At 35.6% G+C, this 23931-nt stretch overlaps 1 protein-coding gene and 1 long non-coding RNA gene across 2 annotated transcripts; both read right to left on the bottom strand.

Moving 5' to 3' along the window:
• Positions 1-14694: 14694 nt before the first annotated feature.
• Positions 14695-15567, bottom strand: LOC144347222 (galactosylceramide sulfotransferase-like). Its single transcript, XM_078007346.2, has one exon. The coding sequence runs from the start codon at positions 15565-15567 to the stop codon at positions 14695-14697; it is 873 nt and encodes a 290-aa protein (XP_077863472.2).
• Positions 15568-15579: 12 nt separating this feature from the next.
• On the bottom strand, positions 15580-17110 carry LOC144347225 (uncharacterized). Its single transcript, XR_013419597.2, has 3 exons — positions 17039-17110; positions 16066-16118; positions 15580-15681 (listed from the first exon to the last, which is right to left on the bottom strand). It is a non-coding gene; the product is annotated as an uncharacterized LOC144347225 (long non-coding RNA).
• Between the last annotated feature and the right edge of the window lie 6821 nt (positions 17111-23931).

The following is a 23931-nucleotide window of genomic DNA, read 5'->3' as shown; positions in this document are numbered from 1 at the left end:
TGTTATTATGAAAACATTTCTACCACTGTAAATTAAATTAAATGACACGTTAAGGGTTTGCTAACATATATAAAGAGAATGTACCAATGTGGTCATGTTATTGCAAATAAACAACAAAATGCTCAACACCTCAAAATGGGACCCACTAATACCATATATTAAACAGATATGTAATTTTTATAAAACTGTGTGTATGAAATCATCCAATAAAATAATATAGATGAAAAAAATCAAATATATAAGGTCGAATATATTGATGCCTGTTGTTTAATTTTACCAAGTGAATAAATTGTATGATTCTGATTCAATAATATGAGGGCTAAATTAAATTACCTAATCACTACAGTCATTCATGAACATCAGAGATGTGTTTTTTTATAACACAAACTGAATTATTGACAATACTACCCTCTATTACGTTTAACTAACGGTTAATTATACGAGATCGGAAATGAATAAACATGCCTGCAACTTATCTAATAATAAATCTTTCGTCAGGAACAACACTCATCATTTCAATTACATACTTATCAGATAAATTATTTAAATATAGAAGATGTAACTTAAACTTGTTGATTCTAGACGTCGAACAATGTTGTTTTAATTTAGTACGTTTAGTTTATACGAAAACGATTTCGAAAACATGTGCTATGTTATCACTGTTGGATTATTAATGAAAGGATTAACTTGTATTTCTTGCGGTTGTTCGAACCACGGAGTGAACGTGTCATTTATACCGATCGGATCTGCTTGACCATAGTAAATGTATCTGGCAATTTCTCCAACAGTGTTGTTCATTGTCTTGATGTTTTCTCGATCGACCAACGGGAAACCGAATCGTCGTCGTTCCCGGAAATAGAATAATATACTGTAACGTGGTTTGCTCCAGTTCATGGGATGCAAATAAAGTTCTGTCCAGTTGTCTGATTTTAGTGTACCCCTTTCAATATGAGCAGATTCTGGGTGTTCTGAGACAAGACGGGCTAGTGCTTCTGTTGAATAACATAAGAAACAACCTGGCTTATAATTTTTATAATTTTCGTAATAGAGATTCATAATCAAGGAAGTGTTGCGTGTGAAAAACATGCCGTTGCATATCATCCCACCACCACAGTCGTTTACAACGAAATCGTAATGAAAGAGGTGGTCTACTGGGCGTATAAACCAGAAGTCAAGATCACAATAAAATCCCCCGTACTTGACAAGCACTTTGCTACGAAGAACGTCACTCATGTGCCATGCATTCGACAGTGTATTATTGAACACAGTGTCAGGTGTTTGCCAATGGATCACTTCTAATATCGGTATACGTTTTGCTTCCTCCCAGAATTCGTTGTTCTTTGGCTCGTTGTCTGTATGGAACAACATACGATGTGGTTTAACAACCCTGTAAACGCTGATCAGGCATACCAAATGATAGAACTGAAACCTCAGACTTCCTACAAGAGTGAAATGCGCAATCTTCGGCACAACCGGATAAGGGTGCGGTTTTAATGTACCAATTGGTTTCCATATTGCTGCTTTAGGACTCTCCCTGTTTAACAAAACACGTTTCTCTTTCAAAATTGTACGTACCGTTATAACGACAGCAGCAGTCATCAATGCTAAGAAAACCTTTTGTCGTCGAATATTCATCTTCTAAACACAGATTTTTCTTACTGAAATCAGCTATTAGGAGACATATATATCTATTACATCACAATAACGATGCATAAAACCCGTCATATAAGCATCTGTTACATTAACACTGTCTTCTTATTAGTCGCAGTAAATTATGTCAAAGTAATGGTTACGAGCTGACATAGTTTATTCCTAAATCTGTATGATAGTCAATGTGTCATGGATTGTAATAACACTACCATATGTTTTCAATTTAACAATCTATCAAATACACTAATATGGATGTAAAAATCAATAGTCGGAATATTTGTTGCCCATGAATACACACCATATAATGCAAGGTGTGAATTTGCTGAAGTACAGTCCAAATTGTGCATACATTTTACCAAGGGAATGAATTGGATGTTTATATATTTAAAACCTCTGCTCCAAGAACATTTATGCTAAGTTAAATTACCCAATCACTGCAATCTTTCATGGACATCGGAGATAAAATATTGTTTATAACACAAATAAAATTATTGACAATATCATCCTCGATTACATACGGAAGTGAACGCAGAGCGCATGTAACATATTTAACAAAGCTTTCATCAGGAACAGCGTACATAATTTCAATTACATACTTCTCAACAATCATTATATATGCAAGATGTGTAACCTCAACTTGTTGATTTCAAAGCATGTTATGCTTACACCTCCATCACGTCAATTTAGTATGTTCAGCATGTACGAGAACTAAATTGAAAACTCTGCCATGATGAATTATTAATGGAAGGATTCAGTTGTATTTCTTGCGATTGTTCGGACCACGGAGTGAACATATCATTTACACAGATAGGATCTGCTATCACAGTTGGCAATTTCATTCAAATTGTTCTTTGTTTTGATGTTTTCTCAATCGACCAATGGGGACGATCGTTCTCGGAAACAGAATAATATACTGTAACAGGGTTTGCTCCAGTTCATGGGTTGCAAAGTTCTGTCCAGTTGATTTCAGTGTATCCTTTTCAATATGAGCTGATTCTGTGTGTTCTTAGACGAGACTAACTAGTGCATCTGTTGCACAATCTGGCCTGTATTTTTTATAATCAAGAAAAAGTTGCGAATGAAAACCATGCTGTTATAATGGAAGAGGTGGTCTACTGGGCATATAAACCAGAAATCAAAATCACAATAAAATCTCCTGTAAAGCACCTTGATCGATAGACATCATCTTCATATCTCGTAGCCAAACTAATAAAAGTAATATTTATACCCAAAACTAATACAAAATACAAATAGACATGGCACGATTTCAATACATGGTCAAGACATTTTAAAACTAATTTTCGCATTAATTTTGTACGGTATGAATACAATCATAATTCTGTGAAATTTGCAATGGAGAGTCATGCTTATTTGATCGAGCCAAAACGTCTCAATGTTGTCCAAAATACTGGCATTCTCTAATTTGGTCAATGCTGTATTGATATCATAACCTATCACGCTATCGCGTGTGTTAACCTACTTTGTTTAGGTTGAGTTCGCGGATGCTGAGGGTACTTGAGCATATTTGCATATTTAGAATTGCCCTAGGATATAACAAAAAAGATCTATAATATTATTAGTACAAATCTGAAAATCGTAATTGAATTCCAATCAATAGCAATATATTCCCAAGCAATAAGTTGAGAAAACGTAGAACATAGAAACAAATATTAAGATAACATGGAATCTTTGCAGTTTGTAAAATATAGACCCTCGAAGTTCGTTATTTTATTAACTTCCAAAATCAAAATAGCTCAGTTTAACTCAGTTTAAGTGCAATTTTATTGTTAAAATAAATAAACTGTTAATAGTTAAATCGCAACAAAAATAACTATGAATGTACGTTTTATATTGCGATAGATACGCAATATATACGCGATAGATATTTTTTTACCCGGCGATAGTAATAGTAAGAAATCCCAGCATATATGCATATACATAGACTGGCGCAGTCGGGGCGATTAATTTGTTTTTGTAGTTCAAATAAAATACAAAAAATCGTGAAATGGAGGTTTTAGCGCGAAATTCCCCGTAACTGTGAAATCACTCCGACTGGTTTATTCTGCATGGCCCTCTATCGACACTGCAGTAACCCGTCGGGTAATTATATTAATGATGTTCTAATTGACAATCATCTAAGCCAATCACAACGTCTTTTCAACTGATCTCTGACCGAGAAGACGTCGGCTTGTTGTAGCAGCCGATTTTTTTAATTCTACGACTAGTACGAGTTACTTTTTTACAAATTGTGATGAATTAGAAACGACGACTACGACAAACTCGAATTTCAACGTGCCGCCATGTTATGTCTGCAGTGTGACCTTTACCATGTTCATGTTTACCTGTGGGAATTCATGAATATTTAATAGCAATGAATTTCCTGCAGAATAAACCAGTCGGGGGTGATTTCGCGCTAACACCCCCATTTCGCGATTTTTATTTTATTTTATTTAGACTACAAAAAACAAATTAATCGCCCGACTGCGCCAGTCTAGCATATATACTGTACTAAAATAGGTCTATACACGGCTAGCAGAGTAATAAAGTAAATAAGATCTATACGCGGCTAGTCGTGTATGGTGCATCAACTTAATTTCCTTGTAGTTACACACGACATGTACCCGGGAAACTTAGCTTTTGTAGAGAAATACGCAAAAGGTACCCGAGAAACTTAACTTCTAAAACTGTTACACGAGACAATGTCTTTTACCCAAGCCTTAACGCACCAAACAATTAAATTATCCGTACACATGTTCATAGTTTAATTTATCATAAACCACTTAGATGATGAGACAAGTAAAAATTATATTATCAACAAAACGCATTTATTGTGAAATGAAATGTTCTAAAAAACACAATTGTTTCTTGTGATATGCCACATGGCACATCTGTAATGTGGATGTAGGTTGTCTTGGTGATTGTGCAGGCGAATTTACACTATGAAATATAAATTACTGGTATAATCAAAAAATTAAATTTACAATTAAACTTTCACCAGAAATGACTATACACTACATAGTCTGAAATAGAACGTTTCAAACTATAGTTAAGCGCCAAAATTGTCAACGTTTATATCAGATGAAGCTGTGTTTGTGAATATATTGATGTATTGAATTTGAAATGACAGCTTTGATTCATAGTAAACAGTACAGAGATTTCAGTGTATATAGTTATATACAGACTAGTCCTCTAGCAAAATTGTTTGTCAACATTAGGGAGGGAAAATATGACCTGCATAAAATTTAACTTCATAGTATTTTGTTTTTGTATAGTTCGTGTATTGAAGATGATTGTGACCGCGAAATCCCAACAGACTTGCCATCAGTGTAAGCGCCCTCACATTACCGGCCATATTCGGGCTTGTATTGATTGACATCTATAATACGTTTCAACCAATCAGAAGACAGGCTAATTAACATATCAAGACCGCACACAATACAGATAATTTTTTTGCGTTCTGACAGAAACGAGCCAGGGTTGTTTTACTCAATTTTGTTGGCGTCAACAACATGGTAACATAGCGCGAGACAAGTAAACACGGGTACATGCGATGTCCGGTTTATTGTTATGATCCGTGGCTTGGCTGCTCCACCCACCGTATGACGTATATGCAAATTTACAAGCCCGAATCTGGCCGGTAATGTGAGGGCGCTTACACTGATGGCAAGTCTGTTGGGATTTCGCGGTCACATAACTTTCCCGTTCACCCCTCGTTTACGCAATTTAAATTTATTTTTCACGAATTTTCATCGGAATCGTAACAGACTGTCTGATAAACATGTGCGTCTGAGGGCGCAAGCAATATTTTTTTAGTGCGTTGCGAATATGGTCATATAATTTGTTTGATATGATATCAGTTGAGTTAATTGGATTGCAAGTTCAGTATTGAATTAAATACTAAATTAAAACCGAATTGTTGTCCTTTAAGTAACTTATTCACAAAATGATATCATCAAACGTGGTTTGGCGTAAAGAATGCCACAGTTTTACAAACAAAAAGCGACTGGAATTACCAGCCGTCGCCGGTGTGTAATTATCACGCAATTATGACACTGGTTGTATTTTTGAAAGGATTAACTGGAATAACTTGCGACTGTTTGTACCAAAGTGTGAACGTGTCGTTTGATAGAATCGGAGCGGTCTGACCATAGTAAATATATCTTGCAATTTCACCAACAGTGTTGTTCATTGTCTTGATATTTTCTCGATCGACCAATGGAAAACCGAATCGTCGACGTTCTCGGAAATAGAATAGTATACTGTAACGTAACTTGTTCCAGTTCATTGGATGCAAATATTGTTCAACCCAGTTTGTCGATTTAAGCGTCCTTACCTCAACATGTGCTGCTTCCGGGTGTTCTGAGACAAGACGGGCTAGTGCTTCTGTTGCATAACACAGGAAACAACCTGGCTTATAATTTTTATAATTTTCGTAATAGAGATTCATAATTAAGGAGGTGTTGCGTGTGAAAAACATGCTGCTGCATATCATCCCACCACCGCAGTCGTTTACAACGAAATCGTAATGAAAGAGGTGGTCTACTGGGCGTATAAACCAGTAGTCAAGATCAGAATAGAACCCCCCGTACTTAACAAGCACTTTGCTACGAAGAACGTCACTCATGTGCCATGCATTCGACAGTGTATGATTGAACACAGTGTCCGGTGTTGGCCAATGGATCACTTCTAATATCGGTATACGTTTTGCTTCCTCCCAGAATTCGTTGTTCTTTGGCTCGTTGTCTGTATGGAACAACATACGATGTGGTTTAACAACCCTGTAAACGCTGATCAGACATACCAAATGATAGAACTGAAACCTCAGACTTCCTACAAGAGTGAAATGCGCTATCTTCGGCACAACCGGATAAGGGTGCGGTTTTAATGTACCAATTGTTTTCAGTATTTCTGCTTTCGGACTCTCCCTGTTTAACAAAACACGTTTCTCTGTCAAAGTTGTACGTACCGTTATAACGACAGCAGCAGTCATCAATGCTAAGACAACCTTTCGTCGTCGAATATTCATCTTCTAAACACAAAATTTCTCTGACTGATATCAGCTATTAGGAAAACAAACAGTAACAGAAACTGCGATATATACATGTAACTCTAGCGCATCGCAATAACGATCCATAGAACCCATCATACAAGCATCTGTTACATTTACACTGTCTTCTTAGTAGTCGCAGTAAATCATGTGAAAGTAATGTTTACGAGCTGGCATGGCTTATTTGTAAATCTGGATTATAGACATTACGTCATGAACTGTATTTACACTGTATATGCTTTCAATAAATAGAATATATTGACCATACTGTCATGGTTTATTTCTATTTGTCTAAAGATGGGTCACCGATACGACTTATAGTTGAGTTATAGTGGACAGCTGGTTTATATCATTTAACGCATTTCTATAATCTGTCAACATTTAAGCTTATACGAAGCCCTGGACAGAACTTGACTCAGCGAATGGAACTAATTGCGATATAAACGTCGCCAGTCTGACTACTATTGTTGACAGTTTGGTATTTGTAGTTTATTAATATAGCGAACGATTATCAGTAGATATGACGTGTCCAGTATTTCGTGTGATTGGCTGTTGTATGATTGAAGGTTACGCCTTATAGTCTTTATACTTCCTTGTGATTGGTTGAATTTTGATTAGTAATAAACGTAGTCTAAGTCAGTCTGGTTAAGATGCTCGACAAGACGGTCACGAAGAGAGAGAGTCCCCAAACTTTTCCCCCAGGGCGTTGTGTCTTATAGAGTACTCGACCGGCCTACTAAAGGTGAGAGTTAAAACGTATTTCGTTGTATATGTCTATTTGACTCTGAAGTTTAAGTGACTTTCCGTTCCTGTACCTCAAGCAGACGAAATTGCCCCATGAGAATATAGATGACAAAAATAACAAAAATCAGAAAATTCGTTGCTTACGAATACACAACATAGAATGCAAGAAGTGAAATTCCTGAAGTACAATCAATCCAAACTATTCCACATGACGACATACATTTTAATAAAGGAAAGAATGATATGTTTATATATTTGAAATCTCTGCTTCAATGACATTGGGGCTAAGTTAAATTACCTAATCACTACAATCAGTCATGAACTTCAGAGATAGTATATTGTTTGTAACACAAACCGAATTATTGACAATATTATACTCGATTAGATTCAAATGACGATTAATTATAAAGAGCGCCTGCTTATCGAATAATGAAGCTATTGCCAGAAACATCACTCATCATTTCAATTATATACTTATCAACAATTAATATATATACAGAAGATATAACTTGTTGGTTTCAAAGCATGTGGTTTTACATTTCGAGCACGTCTATTTAGTGTGTTCAGTATTATATATTACTGCCCAAATATGGACGTTTGTGCCCGAGCGCAGGTGAGCATTTTCCCGACGTAAGAAGGGCAAGTGATCTCCTTGTGCGAGGGCACTAACGCCTATAGTCGGGCTGTAATATTGTTATTACATGCCTTTAACAACATAAAGAATACAGGGTTTATATCTTAATGTTTAAAGGTAATTCTTATTGGTAAAAAGGTACATTTTTCATAAGCAGTAACAAAGTTTCGCATAAAATTGCGTTAATCTATACATTTGGCACTGCGGATGGATATGCTTACGTACCCTGTTAACCAGCTCTCTTGACAACCTGCAAACGACAATAGATGCAGCAGACGAAATGGATATTATGCAGTGGTTGCAGTCGATAGAACAGGATCAACTTGATGAAATTCGTGAACCGACTATGTATGTTTTATAAGTGTTTATGTATGCGACATGTACACAATTTCATAAGAATAACTAAAACACTTGTTTCCCAAATTGTTTAAACAAGAAGCACTTCCTAAAACAAACACACATGCAATGTTTCAAGGTAAAACACTCGACTATGCATGTTTTATGAGTGTTTATGTATAAGTCACGTACACAATTTCATAAGACCGTTTTATTTTGAAGCATCTCACAAAACTGTTACAAATGCAATGTTTCAACCTAAAACACCCGAGTACTTTGCAAGGGCACCTGTCAGAAGTTGAATAACCGGTAGAATAAACATGCACGGTGTTGTTATCAATGCTCGAGCTAGTAAGCTGGATGACGCAGCGCTAGACAGGTGTTAATTCCCTGTGATTTAATCATTAGATTAATTTTCTTTACAGCTCTTATTCTATTGCAGGAACCTTTCTGTTAATTAGTTCGATACTTCTTTGCAAACATTTTGAGATACTTTTCGTAAACGACGGTTTTCACGATGAACACTAATGTATGTTGCGTGTTTAAGTAACAGGTAATTTGTGTCGCGCGCATGCTCATTCAATGATTGAATTATACTATCCGGAGTGTGTGGACAGCTAAACAACAACTTGAACCGAATGATGTTTTTCTGAGGAAGGATGGAAACTGGAAGTTATCCTAAACAAACCTGAAAATATGATGATATTGTTACGACGAAGCGTGTGTTAAGTGTAATTGATAGAGCCAGCGTCGGCAGTTGTGTACTACATGGATATTTGTAGCTGCCTCCATTCATTTTGTTATGTGTAGAACGACCATGTCGACACCTCCTCTTCAGAGACAAGATCTGAATAGAATCATAGAAATGTTACTGAATTTAACAGAAAAATTCATTTCAATTCGTGTTAATGATGCGTTGTCATATTTTCGTTTTCACATTACATGCGCGTTAGTTAATAGCACCAATAATATTTTGATGTCGCATATTTCTGATTCAAATTTCGCATTGCTTGAAACAATAATGATAATGTATTAAACATTACTCACTGGATTTTGATTTTTAATATCAGATTTTAAGAGAAACGATCGGAATGGACAAGATGATACTGATAATATTCGGAATTAATTTTGTCATTTTAATATTGGTTATTTTTGGTTCAGTGCCCTCGTCCTCTATGTGAGAAGAACTGTGGTTTAATAGGTAAATATAGTTTTGAAATACCACACTCCCCGTTTTAGGGGTGATTTTATAAGTGATTAAACCCATTTGACGGATTAAAAAAATGAAAGATGAATGAAATAGAATAGATGTGGTGCATAGTAAAAGCACTTTTTAAAGTGTGGTGATAATACGCACTTTTTATACATGTTTCTGGTAGAAACACTTTTCAAATGTTTCTAATGGAAAAACTTAATAACGTGTTATGTGCAAGAACATTCCTGAAATGTTGTAATAAAAGTGTTTTCATAATATCCATTTTTCGCATTTATTTAAAAACACGTAATGTATTTCATTATAAATCACTTAAAGTGATTTTAAAGTGAGGACAAAGATGTGTCATATTTTAAACACTTAGATTTACATGTAGCATGCATGTAGTGGTGGTATCATTTAGACCGATCAGATCCGTTTTACCATAGTAAATGTATCTAGCAATTTAATTCTTATCTTGTGATAATTACATATATATTTATATATCATTTCGTTTTAATCTTATTTTGTCTGGATATTAAATTTATTGTTTAGTAGCAAAGACCATCTGCTGGCCAGACTTCGATTCGCGTTTCCTTTGTAACCCGAAACTGGCGACTCACTGACTGCACTGTCACTGCAAATGGTGATTACATCGATGGTCTGTTGAGTTAATTAATTATATATTATAATACATACGGTTGACAGTGTAAATGATACACACTGTAAAGCTGAAATACACGTCATGTTATGCATTATCGGGAGTGATTTTTTTTTCATATTTGCATTTTGTCAAAAGTGGTTCACGATGAAATATCTAACAATTGGAAACACTTGTTTATTACTATGTTCGACCGTCGCCCTGAACATAATAGCATAAACCGAGTGTATGGCACTGAAACACTGCACTGACATTGGTAATTTTGCACAGTGTTTAGTGAATTATAATTGTTGTCGTGGTTAGAGATGACTCTTGGCAGTGAATCAATACCAATGTAATATGCGCGGCATTGGTATGAAGAAGTATATTTATAGATATATTACCACTAATGCTGAATGAATTTAAGCTAAAATTGCTAATTTCTCAAACAACTAGGATTTTTTGTCTGAGTGAAAGTCATTGTGAAAGATGAACTCGCAATACTGAGCTTCAACACGTCGTTTGGAATTTTATTTGTTGCTGTGACAACTTGCGTGCAACGTTTTATTAATAGGACCACATGCATGTATAATTAAATACAACAGCAGAGAATAAAGTCGTTATTTTATTTCCGGTACTTCCCAACCAGTGCGACACCCTATACGACATAGTATTTTAATAACCCTATATGAATTGGTATGAGGTTACTTCCACGTCAAACTGCGCTCAAATATTAACAACATGTTTATAGCGAACACATGGAAATTATGATTATCTATAAATTTACCTTTTAGTGTTTTTATGATTATACATGAACAACACAACACAATACAAATCAAAAGTTCAAATAAAAATGCATTTTGTCATACGTTCCTTTCTTATTTTATACATCATTGTATGTTGTTGTATGGCAGCAGATCGTATGCGATGCGTGTCGACAGTAAGACGCCAACAAAAGCTGTCATACTCCAATGCATCGGATGATGCACATTGAGTGCTTATATGCTTTTGTCTGGTTCGAAATTCGTTCCATTGGCGGATTTAGAGGGGGCCGAAGGGGTCGCGGTCCCCTATTTTTAACAACCAACAGGGCTTCGCGCAATCGGCGCTCGCGAACTTGGCCTTCGGCCAACTTATCGCTCCCCCCTATTCCAGAATCCTAGAGCCGCCCCTGCGTTCAGATCTTTCACAAAATTGCGATCGTAATTCTTTATTTTTTCCCAAAATGTACGATTGAAGTGTTCATACAGAAGAACGTCTGCATGGCTCCATTTCCTGATAGATGATTCCATTTCAGGAATCATAGTGTCATTGGGTTTACGCATTTTTACTTAAGTAAGAGAAGGGACTCATGAATATTCCAATATCATCACTAAGTCAAGCTCATGGTCCAGTTCATTAATGGTCTGCAGTATGTATGTATCATTATCCCGCTGGTTCATTAAAACGTGGATCTAAGAAAATTGAAGAAAATTTGAAATAATAGAATGCTGACCGTAGCTGCGTGTGTGGGGATCGCAGAATAGTGAAATATTTAGCATTTGGTATGACATTATCAATGTTTACTGCAGATGACTGGCACTATAGTCAATTGCTGTGAAGTTTCTGCAATGTGAATCCCGAAAAACACCGCCACGGGCTAAGGTTAAATTATTCTTCATCCCATATCGTAACATGATGTTTGCAGTTGTACTGCTACCTGTTTTCACAGTCTTTATAAAGATGAATTTAGATACTGGTTTGCAATGTAGAGTTGCGTCCACTGGCACGTTTTCTTTAACTGAGATTGTGGAAAGCGAGTCCTACAATAAATATAGTGCATATATATTTGTATTATGAGTTCTACATCATTTATAAATCTTGGTTTTATACAATGTGTAATATGAAAAGTTTTGAAATAACAATTTGTTATTCGTTTTCATCGGAAAATTTATAAATTGAATATAATTGTAATGTAAAGTGGCTGCTTCTGTCATTAAAATAAATACAAAAGCACGTGAAAAAATACAATGATGCTCACCTTTGATGTCCTGCTATGCAAAGAATTCTTGTTCCATAAACGATGCTTGTTTTCTTGTGTGGTTGCTGAAATACATAGGAATCCAGAAATATCTAGAAATGCACTAAAATATGGTAGTATATGACTAAGTGCAAAGCATAGTATGTCTTCCAGTAGGGAATTGCTGGTTATTTACCCATGAACGTGTGAATGTTTCAATTATGCCGAAATGTTACCTTCACTGTATATTCTGTGAAGTGTGTGGTCATAATATAATGTCACTGGTATAATACAAATTATGAGTAACCCCTATATTACTCGCCAATCAACGCAGTTGTTAATTGCCATGGTGATGATGAAATCGACAGTTTATATCAGGATTTAGTGAAAAATGTCAATCTCCATTAAAAAGAATTATTTTCAACTGAATATTATTTGAGATTGTTTACGAAGATAACTATTAAAGAAAAGTGTACCAGGAACTGCACAGAGAACGCCATAATATCCAGCGAATTGTTTTTTTCAAGTGTACGTCGTTTTCGTAGCTTGTATCTCGCTTGATTTACTTCATAATGATTAAACTAACTAATCGATCAGAACGGGGTTGTTGACATTTACTAATACAGCCTATAGCTATCTAGTATTTTTGATGATAAACAAATAAATTCAAATAAGCTGATTTTGCAAAATTAGGATTTTGATGACGAACAGGTCCAGACATTTAATCTAACTGTCGCTATGGTTAGAATATACGCATATGCCGCCACGTTTTTTACCGGTTTTCAAATGAACAGTGTATACCAGAAAGACTACAGTCAACAATGTCATTGAGTATTTTTTCAAGTTTTTCACAATTATCATTTGATCTACTCACTAAACACAATATAACACTTTACGTAGCATTGTGTCGTGTTTAGTGGGTCAGAAAATAACAATTCCAATAATTATCAAAAAAAAACAAAAAAAAAACATTTGCCTATAGTTATTTTGATGCCCTCACATAAGGGCAATAATTTCCCGTATTAAGCTTGGCCCAGCTCGCCTGGCGTTCATCAATCAAAACAAAACGCGCCATTCTAAATTACGTCGTGTGTTTGAGGTCATGCCGTGGTAAAATTGTAATTACACCGATATCCAGTCCACAAAGAATATAAGAACATAACTTACTTTTAATGTTCCATCGAAGCCATGTGCCTATATAGCACAATCGTTGTTCGTTTTTTAATTCATTTGAAACACTTGAATATAGGCTGGTGATTGCATATGTATTAATTTAATGTAATCGCGTTTTCACGGATATTAGAATCATTCCTCGATGCAAAGCCCTCTTGCGACCCAGACACGTTGACGTCACATATGGTCAGTCTGTGGTGTAAAGCCATACGCCATAACGGCGATACTACATGGTGTGTTTAATTTAATCAAAGTGAAATATCTCCGCGATATAAGGAAAGATCAAGTTATTATATAACTATAATACCGAACAGTGCAGACAGTGCAGCGGGAGTATCGACCGTCGCGTAGCCGAGGTCGATGCGACGGCGTACTGTCTGAGTGCAGTATCATTGAAATAACCTTATTATTATATTTTCTCCCAACGATACATGGGAATACCGAACTCCAAAAGATTTAGAACATATTCAGTGCAATACCGCAAAATACGGCACGCTGTAACTTATGTCGTTCAGGCGACAGACGTATAATAATTGTTGTTATTAAGAGGCATTTATGATTACAGATATTTCAAGTATGATCAACACTGTTGTTTAAAATAATTTTCCAAAGCTGATCTAAGCAGGCACCCCTAAAATGTCATATAGTAGAAGAATGTGAACGATGCAAACATATTATGTCTTGGTGTGCGACTAGCAAACTACGTTATTTCGTCGGCCATGTATGATTAATTAATAGCGGTATTCTTTACATGTAAATGCGCCTCAATCGGTGAAAGTGGGAGAGGGAATCAGTTACCAATCTATTGATATGTATAGTCGTTGACAGATGGCATTCTGTGACAAATATGAGTAATTAAGTTTTTAACCGTAGGCAAAGTTTATAATACGTTCTTTCTTTGAAGTATCAGTGACCCGAGATTCTGATGTTGACAAATTGATCACAAGATCAGTATTATATCAGATAATAACAAATACATACTCTATATCACTGAAATATAAAAGAGCGTGTTAATTTCGTTGATGTTGTTTTAAATGTATCCACATAAGTCAGTAAATTAAATGTTTCTGGAAGGTGTCCGCAAAAATAATCTTGGTTGTAATCATTGTAAAGGGGACGACTATATTCTATTCAAATATGTTTTAAATATTTTGATAAATGTTTTTTTAATTTCATCAGTGTGCATTCAATTTAAACGGATTGTTTTAATAAAAAACATGAAAGTGCCCCCAAAATTTACAGTGTATTATAACAGAAAAAATAAGAAATACCAAACAAATTAAATGGAGCTGCATTTTTCTTTACGTTCTTTTCTGATCGTATACATCCATGTCTTTTGTTGTTGTATGGCAACACCCCGGATGAGATGTGTATCAACAACAAGACGCCAACAAAAACTGTTATATTTCCTTGCATCAGATGATGCACATTGGTTGCTGACATTTTGTTGCCTGACACGGAATTCGTTCAGATCTTTCTCAAAATCGCCATCGTAATTTTTTACTTTTTCCCAAAATGTACGATTGAAATATTCATACAGAAGAAAATCTGCATTGCTCCATTTCCTGATAGACGATTCCATTTCAGGAACCATAGTGTCTTTAGGTTTACGCGTTTTCACTTGATGGTATACAAGATCATCGAATTCCCAACAAAGCAACTTTTTAAGTAAGAGAAGTGACTCATCATAATATTCCATTAACATGATTAAATCAAGTTCCTGGTCTAATTCCTTAATGGCCTGCAGTATATATGTGTCATTATCCCGTTGGTTCATATCAAATCGTGGATCTAAAAACCAAATCTGTCCATTTCTGTGCTGATGATGGAGATGAGTAAAATTGTCGTATATTTCTAAATGCTCAACAAATTGTCTGAAAGTACTATTATCTAGCATTGTAGAAAATTTGAAATAGTAGAATGCTGATCGCAGGTGTGTGTACGGCGATCGGATAATAGTGAAGTATTTAGCGTTTGGTATGACATTACTAATTGCTGATTTGTTGAGCTGCATATGACTTGCTGAATAATCAATCCCAGTGAAGTTGATGCAATGTTTATCGCGAAAAACGGTATTACGAGCTAATGTCAGTTTATTCTTCATCCCATATCTTAACATGATATTTGAAGTGGTACTACTACCAGTTTTCATAGTCTTAATAAAGACGAATTTGGATACTGGTTTGCAATCTTCAGTGACTTTCCCGTTTGAGGTATAACCAACACTATGTGTTCTTTCTTGATCTGTGATGGTGGGATACAATTTCTAAAAGCAATTGAAAATACCGATTAAATACGTACGTTTATAAAACTGTCCAAAATTACTCGTATGGCAAATATAGGAAACAATTGCTATTGGTCAATGTTGTCAAAATTGCATCTGTGGTATATAAAATTGAAATCTACCAACATTTTACTAGAGTAATAACGAATTCAAGTCAAGAAGGACGACACGAGGAGCCTACACGTGTTGAAAATTTTGCATATGTAAATTATGAATGATAATGTCAAATGCGGAAGACATACCATCTAGTAACGTAACGTGTGAATCCGACAATGTGATTGTGTAATCAGAGCGAGATAGTTTGGTATAAAAATAGTTGTTGGAATAAAGAGGCTGAGAACTAAAACGTGAGATAATGCATCCTACCTTTCTAGTATGTGTGCCATTCCATAATGAGTGTTTGTTTTGTTGTGTCGTTACTAAAATAAATATAAAATACACACATTAAATAATTATGTCGGGACGTTACAACTATTTTATATCAGTGTCATTGTGCCAATGACAAGTGTGCATATAGATGGTTATAGCGTTCTAACAAGGCTTGAAATGGGAGTATTAAATATTCCCCATTGGCGCAATTATAATCACTAATAAACAAAATGAAATAACACATTTCAGAACTAGAAGGTAATCTGGAACCTCAGACCTCCGACACTGCGCATTACGAATAATAACTCTATTATTAACAAAACAAAGAAACAAAAACAAAACAATTTTCCGAACAACCCAGGTAATTTTGCGTGTTGCCCGGGAAACCATGGCTAGGGGTTCTTTTAGTGAAAGTTGGGCCACTCAGTGTATACGAATTACCGCAAAAATTATCTTTTAATTATTACAAAGTGAATTGTTAAAATTGAACTGTATTTATTTGCAATAGTGATACATCGTGAATCTCAAAACCATAGCAACTGCGATAACTGTGATACATTTGTGTTGGTTAGCTGCAACTATTATTAGTATTTTTACTGTCAAACTGTAAATCGTGTATGATCTGATATAACATGGCAACATACTAGCGAAACATGTACAGTCAATAAATGTAAAGGGTGATTTCTCTAACATATATGATTAACAATCTTCTTCTGAGTTGAAAGATGAAGACAGTCTTATTCAGCAGGTGCTTTATATTGTAAAAATAATGAACAGTGTAATCACAGTCTGAAGCTGACAAACAATATCCTAATAGCATTCTGAAAATGTTGTAAGATTTAGATAGTACTTTATTGATAATGGTGTTAATATGATGAGTTGTATTATTGCGCTTAAGAAATAACTTCATACTATCTATACCTGTGATACATGCGGGGGGGGGGAATATGAATGATTAAACCGTACCTACCTTTACTGTATATTGTATGAAGCGTGTGATCATAATATAAAATCACTGGTACAACACAAATTAAGAGTAACCCCATTATTACTCGCGGATTAACGCAGTTGATAAGTGCCATAGTGATGATAAAATCGGCAGTTATCCGTTCAGTATCTATAACAAAACGTCAATCTAATTAAAGGAGACAAAATTGAAATACACAAAATAATTTGTGATATTTCTCTGAGTACACAACCTACAAACTAGTCGCTATCCTTTGTAAACAGCAAACGTCAATGCTTTTACATTGTTACGTATGCAAAACCGAATATTTTGAAGAGGGAGAGGATATATGAAAACAATTCCCATGTCACCTATACAATATAGGAACTAAATACAAACGAGAAAAATAAAACTCAATTATACTCCTATCAAAGTGATGCGTTGGTCGACATGATTGTGTTATATCTTCTTAGTATAATATATATACTATATATTAGAATTCGAGAAACCTGCACGTGTGTGTTGATGTGTACATAGAATGTCCTTAAACTGCTGCGAGTATAATTGTAATTTACTAATGGACAAATACCTCCACATACTAACATTTTGGTTGTTTTTTTATTGTACTCACTAGTTTGCCTGGATTTCTTCTGCTGCTCCGCGTTCTAAACGGTTTTAGATTATGTAAGCCCCATGGTCTTATTAACACAACGAGGGAGCGTGGGTTAAATCGCACTGGCGCTTCCCGCTCGCGAAAAAGTTTGTTGACTATACCACGAAATATTCGATAAAATAAATAAATACAAAAGATATCATATAAGCTTGTTCATAAATAATGCAGAGAACCACGTAGAAATGAATCGTTTAGTTCCTGTTTTCTCAAGATCCTCGGACGGAAACCGCAATAGCTCAGTCGCTAGAAGCTATATCTGCTGAGCCCCTTACTTGGCTAAATATGTTTCAATTATGTAGCTAAGGCAATGTCGGTTTTTTACAGTTATTTTACTGTTTTTTTGTAAAGAAAGTACACTGCGTAGCAATTATATGTGCATAGAGAAGATTCAAACTTAGCTAGAGTGGGAACATGGTCGTGGCCTCGTGACATGCTGCGCCGAGATTAATTTACTAATGGAGGCGAACACCGAAACACTACATTATCCTCTCTTGAGACCTCCGACCTTATAAATTATTTGTTAAAACAATTACGTGTCAATATTTGGTTCATTTGGTTCAGAAAACGGTCACCATGTCAAATGAAAAATATATGGTAAAGTACTTTTGTCAGACTAACAATCAAGTTCTTTATTCACTCAATCATTACACACACACCATCCAACAGAATATGCAACACTACCTTTGAATTCAACAACACATACCTGGTTTTGTAGGATAACTTTCATTTAGAGGTTGTAATGCGTGCGTCTATATTGTGCAGGAAATCCGATTGAGTGGTACGAATCGCAGGTTTTGGCGGTCCACGACCAACTTCAAAGATCACGATAATGCAAAAAATAATATAATATCGTGGTACTGCATAATTACGTATATTACGGGACATGAAACTGGTGACACCGGGATAGGAGATTTTTATTTTTATTCACGATTTTAGAGCGCTCATTGTACCGTTCATCTATTTTACTCGCTCAAATGCAACAGCTGCGTGGGATTATAACTTTATTAAACGTCATTAATTTGTAGTTACATCGCAATGTTGTGTCACTAGATATGACGTCATGTCAGACATCAGTCTATTATTTAACCAATTGTCGTTTATTTCTACATTTATTTTGTCAGCTTATGGATACATCTACAAACAAATAAAGGAGTTTCAATGATGTCTGTCATAATTCATTATAATCAATGAAGAACAAACCTGATATTTCTACTATAATTGACTGTCACAACACTCTTGTTTATATTGATTTAATGCCTTTTTTTCAACTGCAATGCTGACATGTTTCTATCACATCATGCATATATATATCCACGTCAGAGTAGCAGGCGTGAAAATGAGCACAACTAATAGCAACAACTATTTGCGCGTTAAATATATAATCTGTGTTTTGGCTTTCCGGTAGAAGAAATTATGTCTATTATTAAAGCTGTTCCCAAACCGATTAAAATCTTTGACTGATTTTTTTTCAATTACCCATGAAACACCATGTCCACCATATTACCAGCAACAAGGATATTGCCATTGTTACACTCACATTAACGTATCCACCATATTACCAGTAACAAAGGTATTGACATTGGTACACTCAGATCACTGTATTCACCATATTACCAGCTACAAGGGTATTGGCATTGGTAAACTCAGATCACTGTATTCACCATATTACCAGCTACAAGGGTATTGGCATTGGTAAACTCAGATCACTGTAACCACCATATTACCAGCAACTAGGGTATTGACATTTTTACACTCACATAAACGTATCCACCATATTACCAGTAACTTGAATGTTGATATTGTTACACTCGCATCAACTTATCCACCACATTACCAGCAACGAGAGTATTGATATTGTTATTGTTAACTCACATTAACGTATCCACCATATTACCAACAACAAGGGTAATGACATTGGTACACTCAGATCACCGTACCCACTATATTACAAGCAACAAAGGTATTGACATTGATACACTCAGATCACTGTATCCACTATATTACCAGAAACAAGGGTAATGACATTGATACACTCACATAAACGAATCAACCTTATTACCAGAAACAAGGGTAATGACATTGATACACTCAGATCACCGTATCCACTATATTACCAACAACAAGGGTATTGACGTTGATACACTCACATAAACGAATCAACCTTATTACCAGAAACAAGGGTAATGACATTGATACACTCAGATCACCGTACCCACTATATTACCAGCAACAAGGGTATTGACATTGATACACTCACATCACCGTATCCACTATATTACCAACAACAAGGGTATTGACATTGATACACTCAGATCACCGTATCCACTATATTACCAGCAACAAGGGTGTTGGAATTGGTACACTCAGATCAGCGTATCCACTATATTACCAGCAACAAGGGTATTGACATTGATACACTCAGATCAGCGTATCCACTATATTACCAGCAACAAGGGTATTGATATTGATACACTCAGATCACCGTATCCACCATATTACCAGCAACAAGGGTATTGACATTGGTATACTCACAGCAACGTATCCACCATATTACCCGCAACAAGGGTATTGACATTGATACACTCAGATCACTGTATCCACTATATTATCAGCAACAAGGGTGTTGGAATTGGTACAATCAGATCACTGTATCCACTATATTACAACCAACAAGAGTATTGACATTGGTACACTTAGATAACCACCGTATCCACCATATTACCAGCAACAAGGGTATTGACATTGGTACACTCAGATCACTGTATCCACCATATTACCAGCAACAAAGGTATTGACATTGATACACTCAGATCACTGTATCCACCATATTACCAGCAACAAGGTTATTGGCATTGATACACTCAGATCACTGTATCCACCATATTACCAGAAACAAGGGTATTGGCATTGATACACTCAGATCACTGTATCCACCATATTACCAGCAACAAAGGTATTGACATTGATAAACTCAGATCACTGTATCCACCATATTATCAGCAAAAGGGTATTGACATTGATACACTCAGATCACTGTATCCACCATATTATCAGCACCAAGGGTATTGACATTGATAAACTCAGATCACTGTATCCACCATATTACCAGCAACAAGGGTATTGGCATTGATACACTCAGATCACTGTAACCACCATATTACCAGCAACAAGAGTATTGGCATTGATACACTCAAATCACTGTATCCACCATATTATCAGCAACAAGGGTATTGACATTGATACACTCAGATCACTGTAACCACTATATTACCAGCAACAAGGGTATTGGCATTGATACACTCAGATCACTGTAACCACCATATTACCAGCAACAAGGGTATTGGCATTGATACACTCAGATCACTGTATCCACCATATTATCAGCTACAAGGCTATTGACATTGATACACTCAGATCACTGTAACCACCATATTACCAGCAACAAGGGTATTGACATTGGTACACTCAGATCGCCGTATCTACCATATTATCATAAAAATAAACAACTGATACACTCTATCTAGTAGAATAAACTTTATCATCAGTTACTACAGTGGAATAGCAATGGAAGCAATGTAATTGGTTTTGAATATTCGAAAATATTACACGAGGTTGTACAAAAACGGGTTTTGACGTTTGACCGCCACGTACCATAAATGATCGCTATTACGAAACCTATAACAAATGGCGTAATTTATGTATGTTTATTGGGCTTAACGTATCAAAAAAATGATAGTTTTTTTTGACAGTAACTGACTCATTCTCACAGTTAATGCAGCATTCAATTCACGTTGTCATGTGGCAGTGTGTCTTATATGTAGGGGATCTTTCATATGTATTACTACTACTAGAGATCACAATATTTTTGTGTGATAGATCACAGAATGTCAATGTCTCCGAGAATTCGGAGTGTTTGAAATGTAAACATCACATGCTTTGAGGTGGAATTTGCACCTCTTGCATATATAATGATTGTTGAGAAGTATGTAATTGAAATGATGCGCGATGTTCCTGATGAAAACTTTGTTAAGTATGTTACAGGTGCTCTGAGTTCACTTCCGTATGTAATCAAGGATAATATTGTCAATAATTCGGTTTGTGTTATAAACAATATATTATCTCCGATGTTCATGAATGATTGTATTGTTTAGGTAATTTAACTTAGCCCAAATGTTCTTGAAGCAGAGGTTTTAAATATATAAACATCCAATTCACAATTGATAAATTGTTTGCCGTCTCATGTGGCACAGTTTGGACTGAATGTGCTTCAGGAAATTCACGTCTTGTATTCTTAGGCAACAAATTTTCTGACCTTTGATTTGTACATCCATATTAGTATATTTGATAGATTTTTAAATTGAAAACATATGGTAGTGTTATTACAATCCATGACACAATGACTACCATACAGATTTAGGAATAAACTATGCCAGCTCGTAACCATTATTTCCACATGATTTACTGTGTAAATGTAACAGTGTAAGACGGGTTTTATGCATCGTTATTGTGATGTGCTAGATATATATATATCGCAATTCCTGTAACTGTTTGTCTCCTTAATAGCTGATCTCGTAGAAGATGAATATTCGATGACAAGTTTATGACTGCTACTGTCGTTATAACTGTACGTACAACTTTGAAGGAGAAATTTGTTTTGTTAAACAGGGAGAGTCCTAAAGCAGCAATACGGAAACCAATTGGTACATTAAAACCGCATTCTTATCCAGTTGTGCCGAAGATTGCGCATTTCACTCTTGTAGGAATTCTGAAGTTCTAGTTCTATCATTTGGTATGTCTGATCAGCGTTTACAGGGTTGTTAAACCACATCGTATGTTGTTCCATACAGACAACGAGCCAAAGAACAACGAATTCTGGGAGGAAGCAAAACGTATACCAATATTAGAAGTGATCCATTGGCCAACACCGAACACTGTGTTCAATAATACACTGTCGAATGCATGGCACATGAGTGACGTTCTTCGTAGCAAAGTGCTTGTTAAGTACGGGGGATTTTATTGTGATCTTAACTTCTCTGTAACTCGGCCCTGGGATTGACTACACGTGTCTGGTCCCGGGCATATGGCTATTCACTAAAACGTCACTTCCGGCAAATCACTAACTTTTACTCTCCCCGTTCAAGCATTTGTTCCCCTCTCTCCCTTGGGACAGAGAATTCAAAAATACCAACGCCATGAGTTACATATAGCTATAACACGGTTGCATTCCATACTATGACACAAAGTTGTATTCTAGCCCGGACCAGTTTTACAATGCTGATAATATGCACAGTGATGATTAAAAGATAACCTGCGCTGCTTATAGTATAAAACTTGCTTTTGATATATTAAATATGTCAACTGACTTGACATGTTTACGCAATATATATATTCTATACTATTGAATTGGCAAGCATGGTTATTAATGTATTCTCCCATGCCTTTGGAATATTTGTTTTTTAATACATTTTAAGATAAGAAACAGAGAGTTCAAGTCAACCACACATCGATTATACGGCGACATCGTGACATTATAATCGACATTATTCACTATCAAATCGAAGCTAAGTTGTGGTTGGCGGCATGAATATTTCACTTGATAACTATATATACACTGTAATAGCACACACATACACGTACACACACACACACGCACACATAACAATCAGCGTTGTAATTTATTTTATTTCACATTTTCATGTTCTCAGCTTAAGTGTACAAATATTATGCCTATTTACTTTACAAGCAACACAATTTTACTATGTACACCTCATTATAACGAAAAGCATTAGACCAACGTAAACAGTTCGTTATAACCAATTAGCCTCTAGGGGGCGCTTTTAAAACAAACAAGATGGCTGCCGGACCCCCCCCCCCGATTTCAAAACGAAGTCAGCACAAAATAAATGCACATTAGACACATACTTTCACATGAGAATACAGTTTTATTACCATTGTATGTTCATTATTCTTCATGAAATACATAAAAATATGTTCCTTTGCCATATATGTAAATAATCAAAGTGTTTTAATACACTGTCAAAATTGAGGCCGACAATAAGTGTTCACATGCTTGTACAAGGTGGATTCACATTCATTTGAAACAGTTACACATGGATTACACAGAACGTGAAGTTCGAATAAAATTGAGCAGGGCAGAACAAATTCTCACTGGTAACAAGAATTTTTCAGACAACCTAGAAAAAGTCTGTGATTTTCGCTTGACGGTGGTTACACATTGTAGAAA

Source organism: Saccoglossus kowalevskii, chromosome 9 (assembly GCF_978046115.1).
Source record: "Saccoglossus kowalevskii chromosome 9, keSacKowa6.1, whole genome shotgun sequence".
In the NCBI taxonomy this organism is placed as follows: domain Eukaryota; kingdom Metazoa; phylum Hemichordata; class Enteropneusta; family Harrimaniidae; genus Saccoglossus; species Saccoglossus kowalevskii.
Note: the sequence above shows the minus strand (reverse complement) of the source record. Positions and strands in the feature narration are given on the sequence as shown.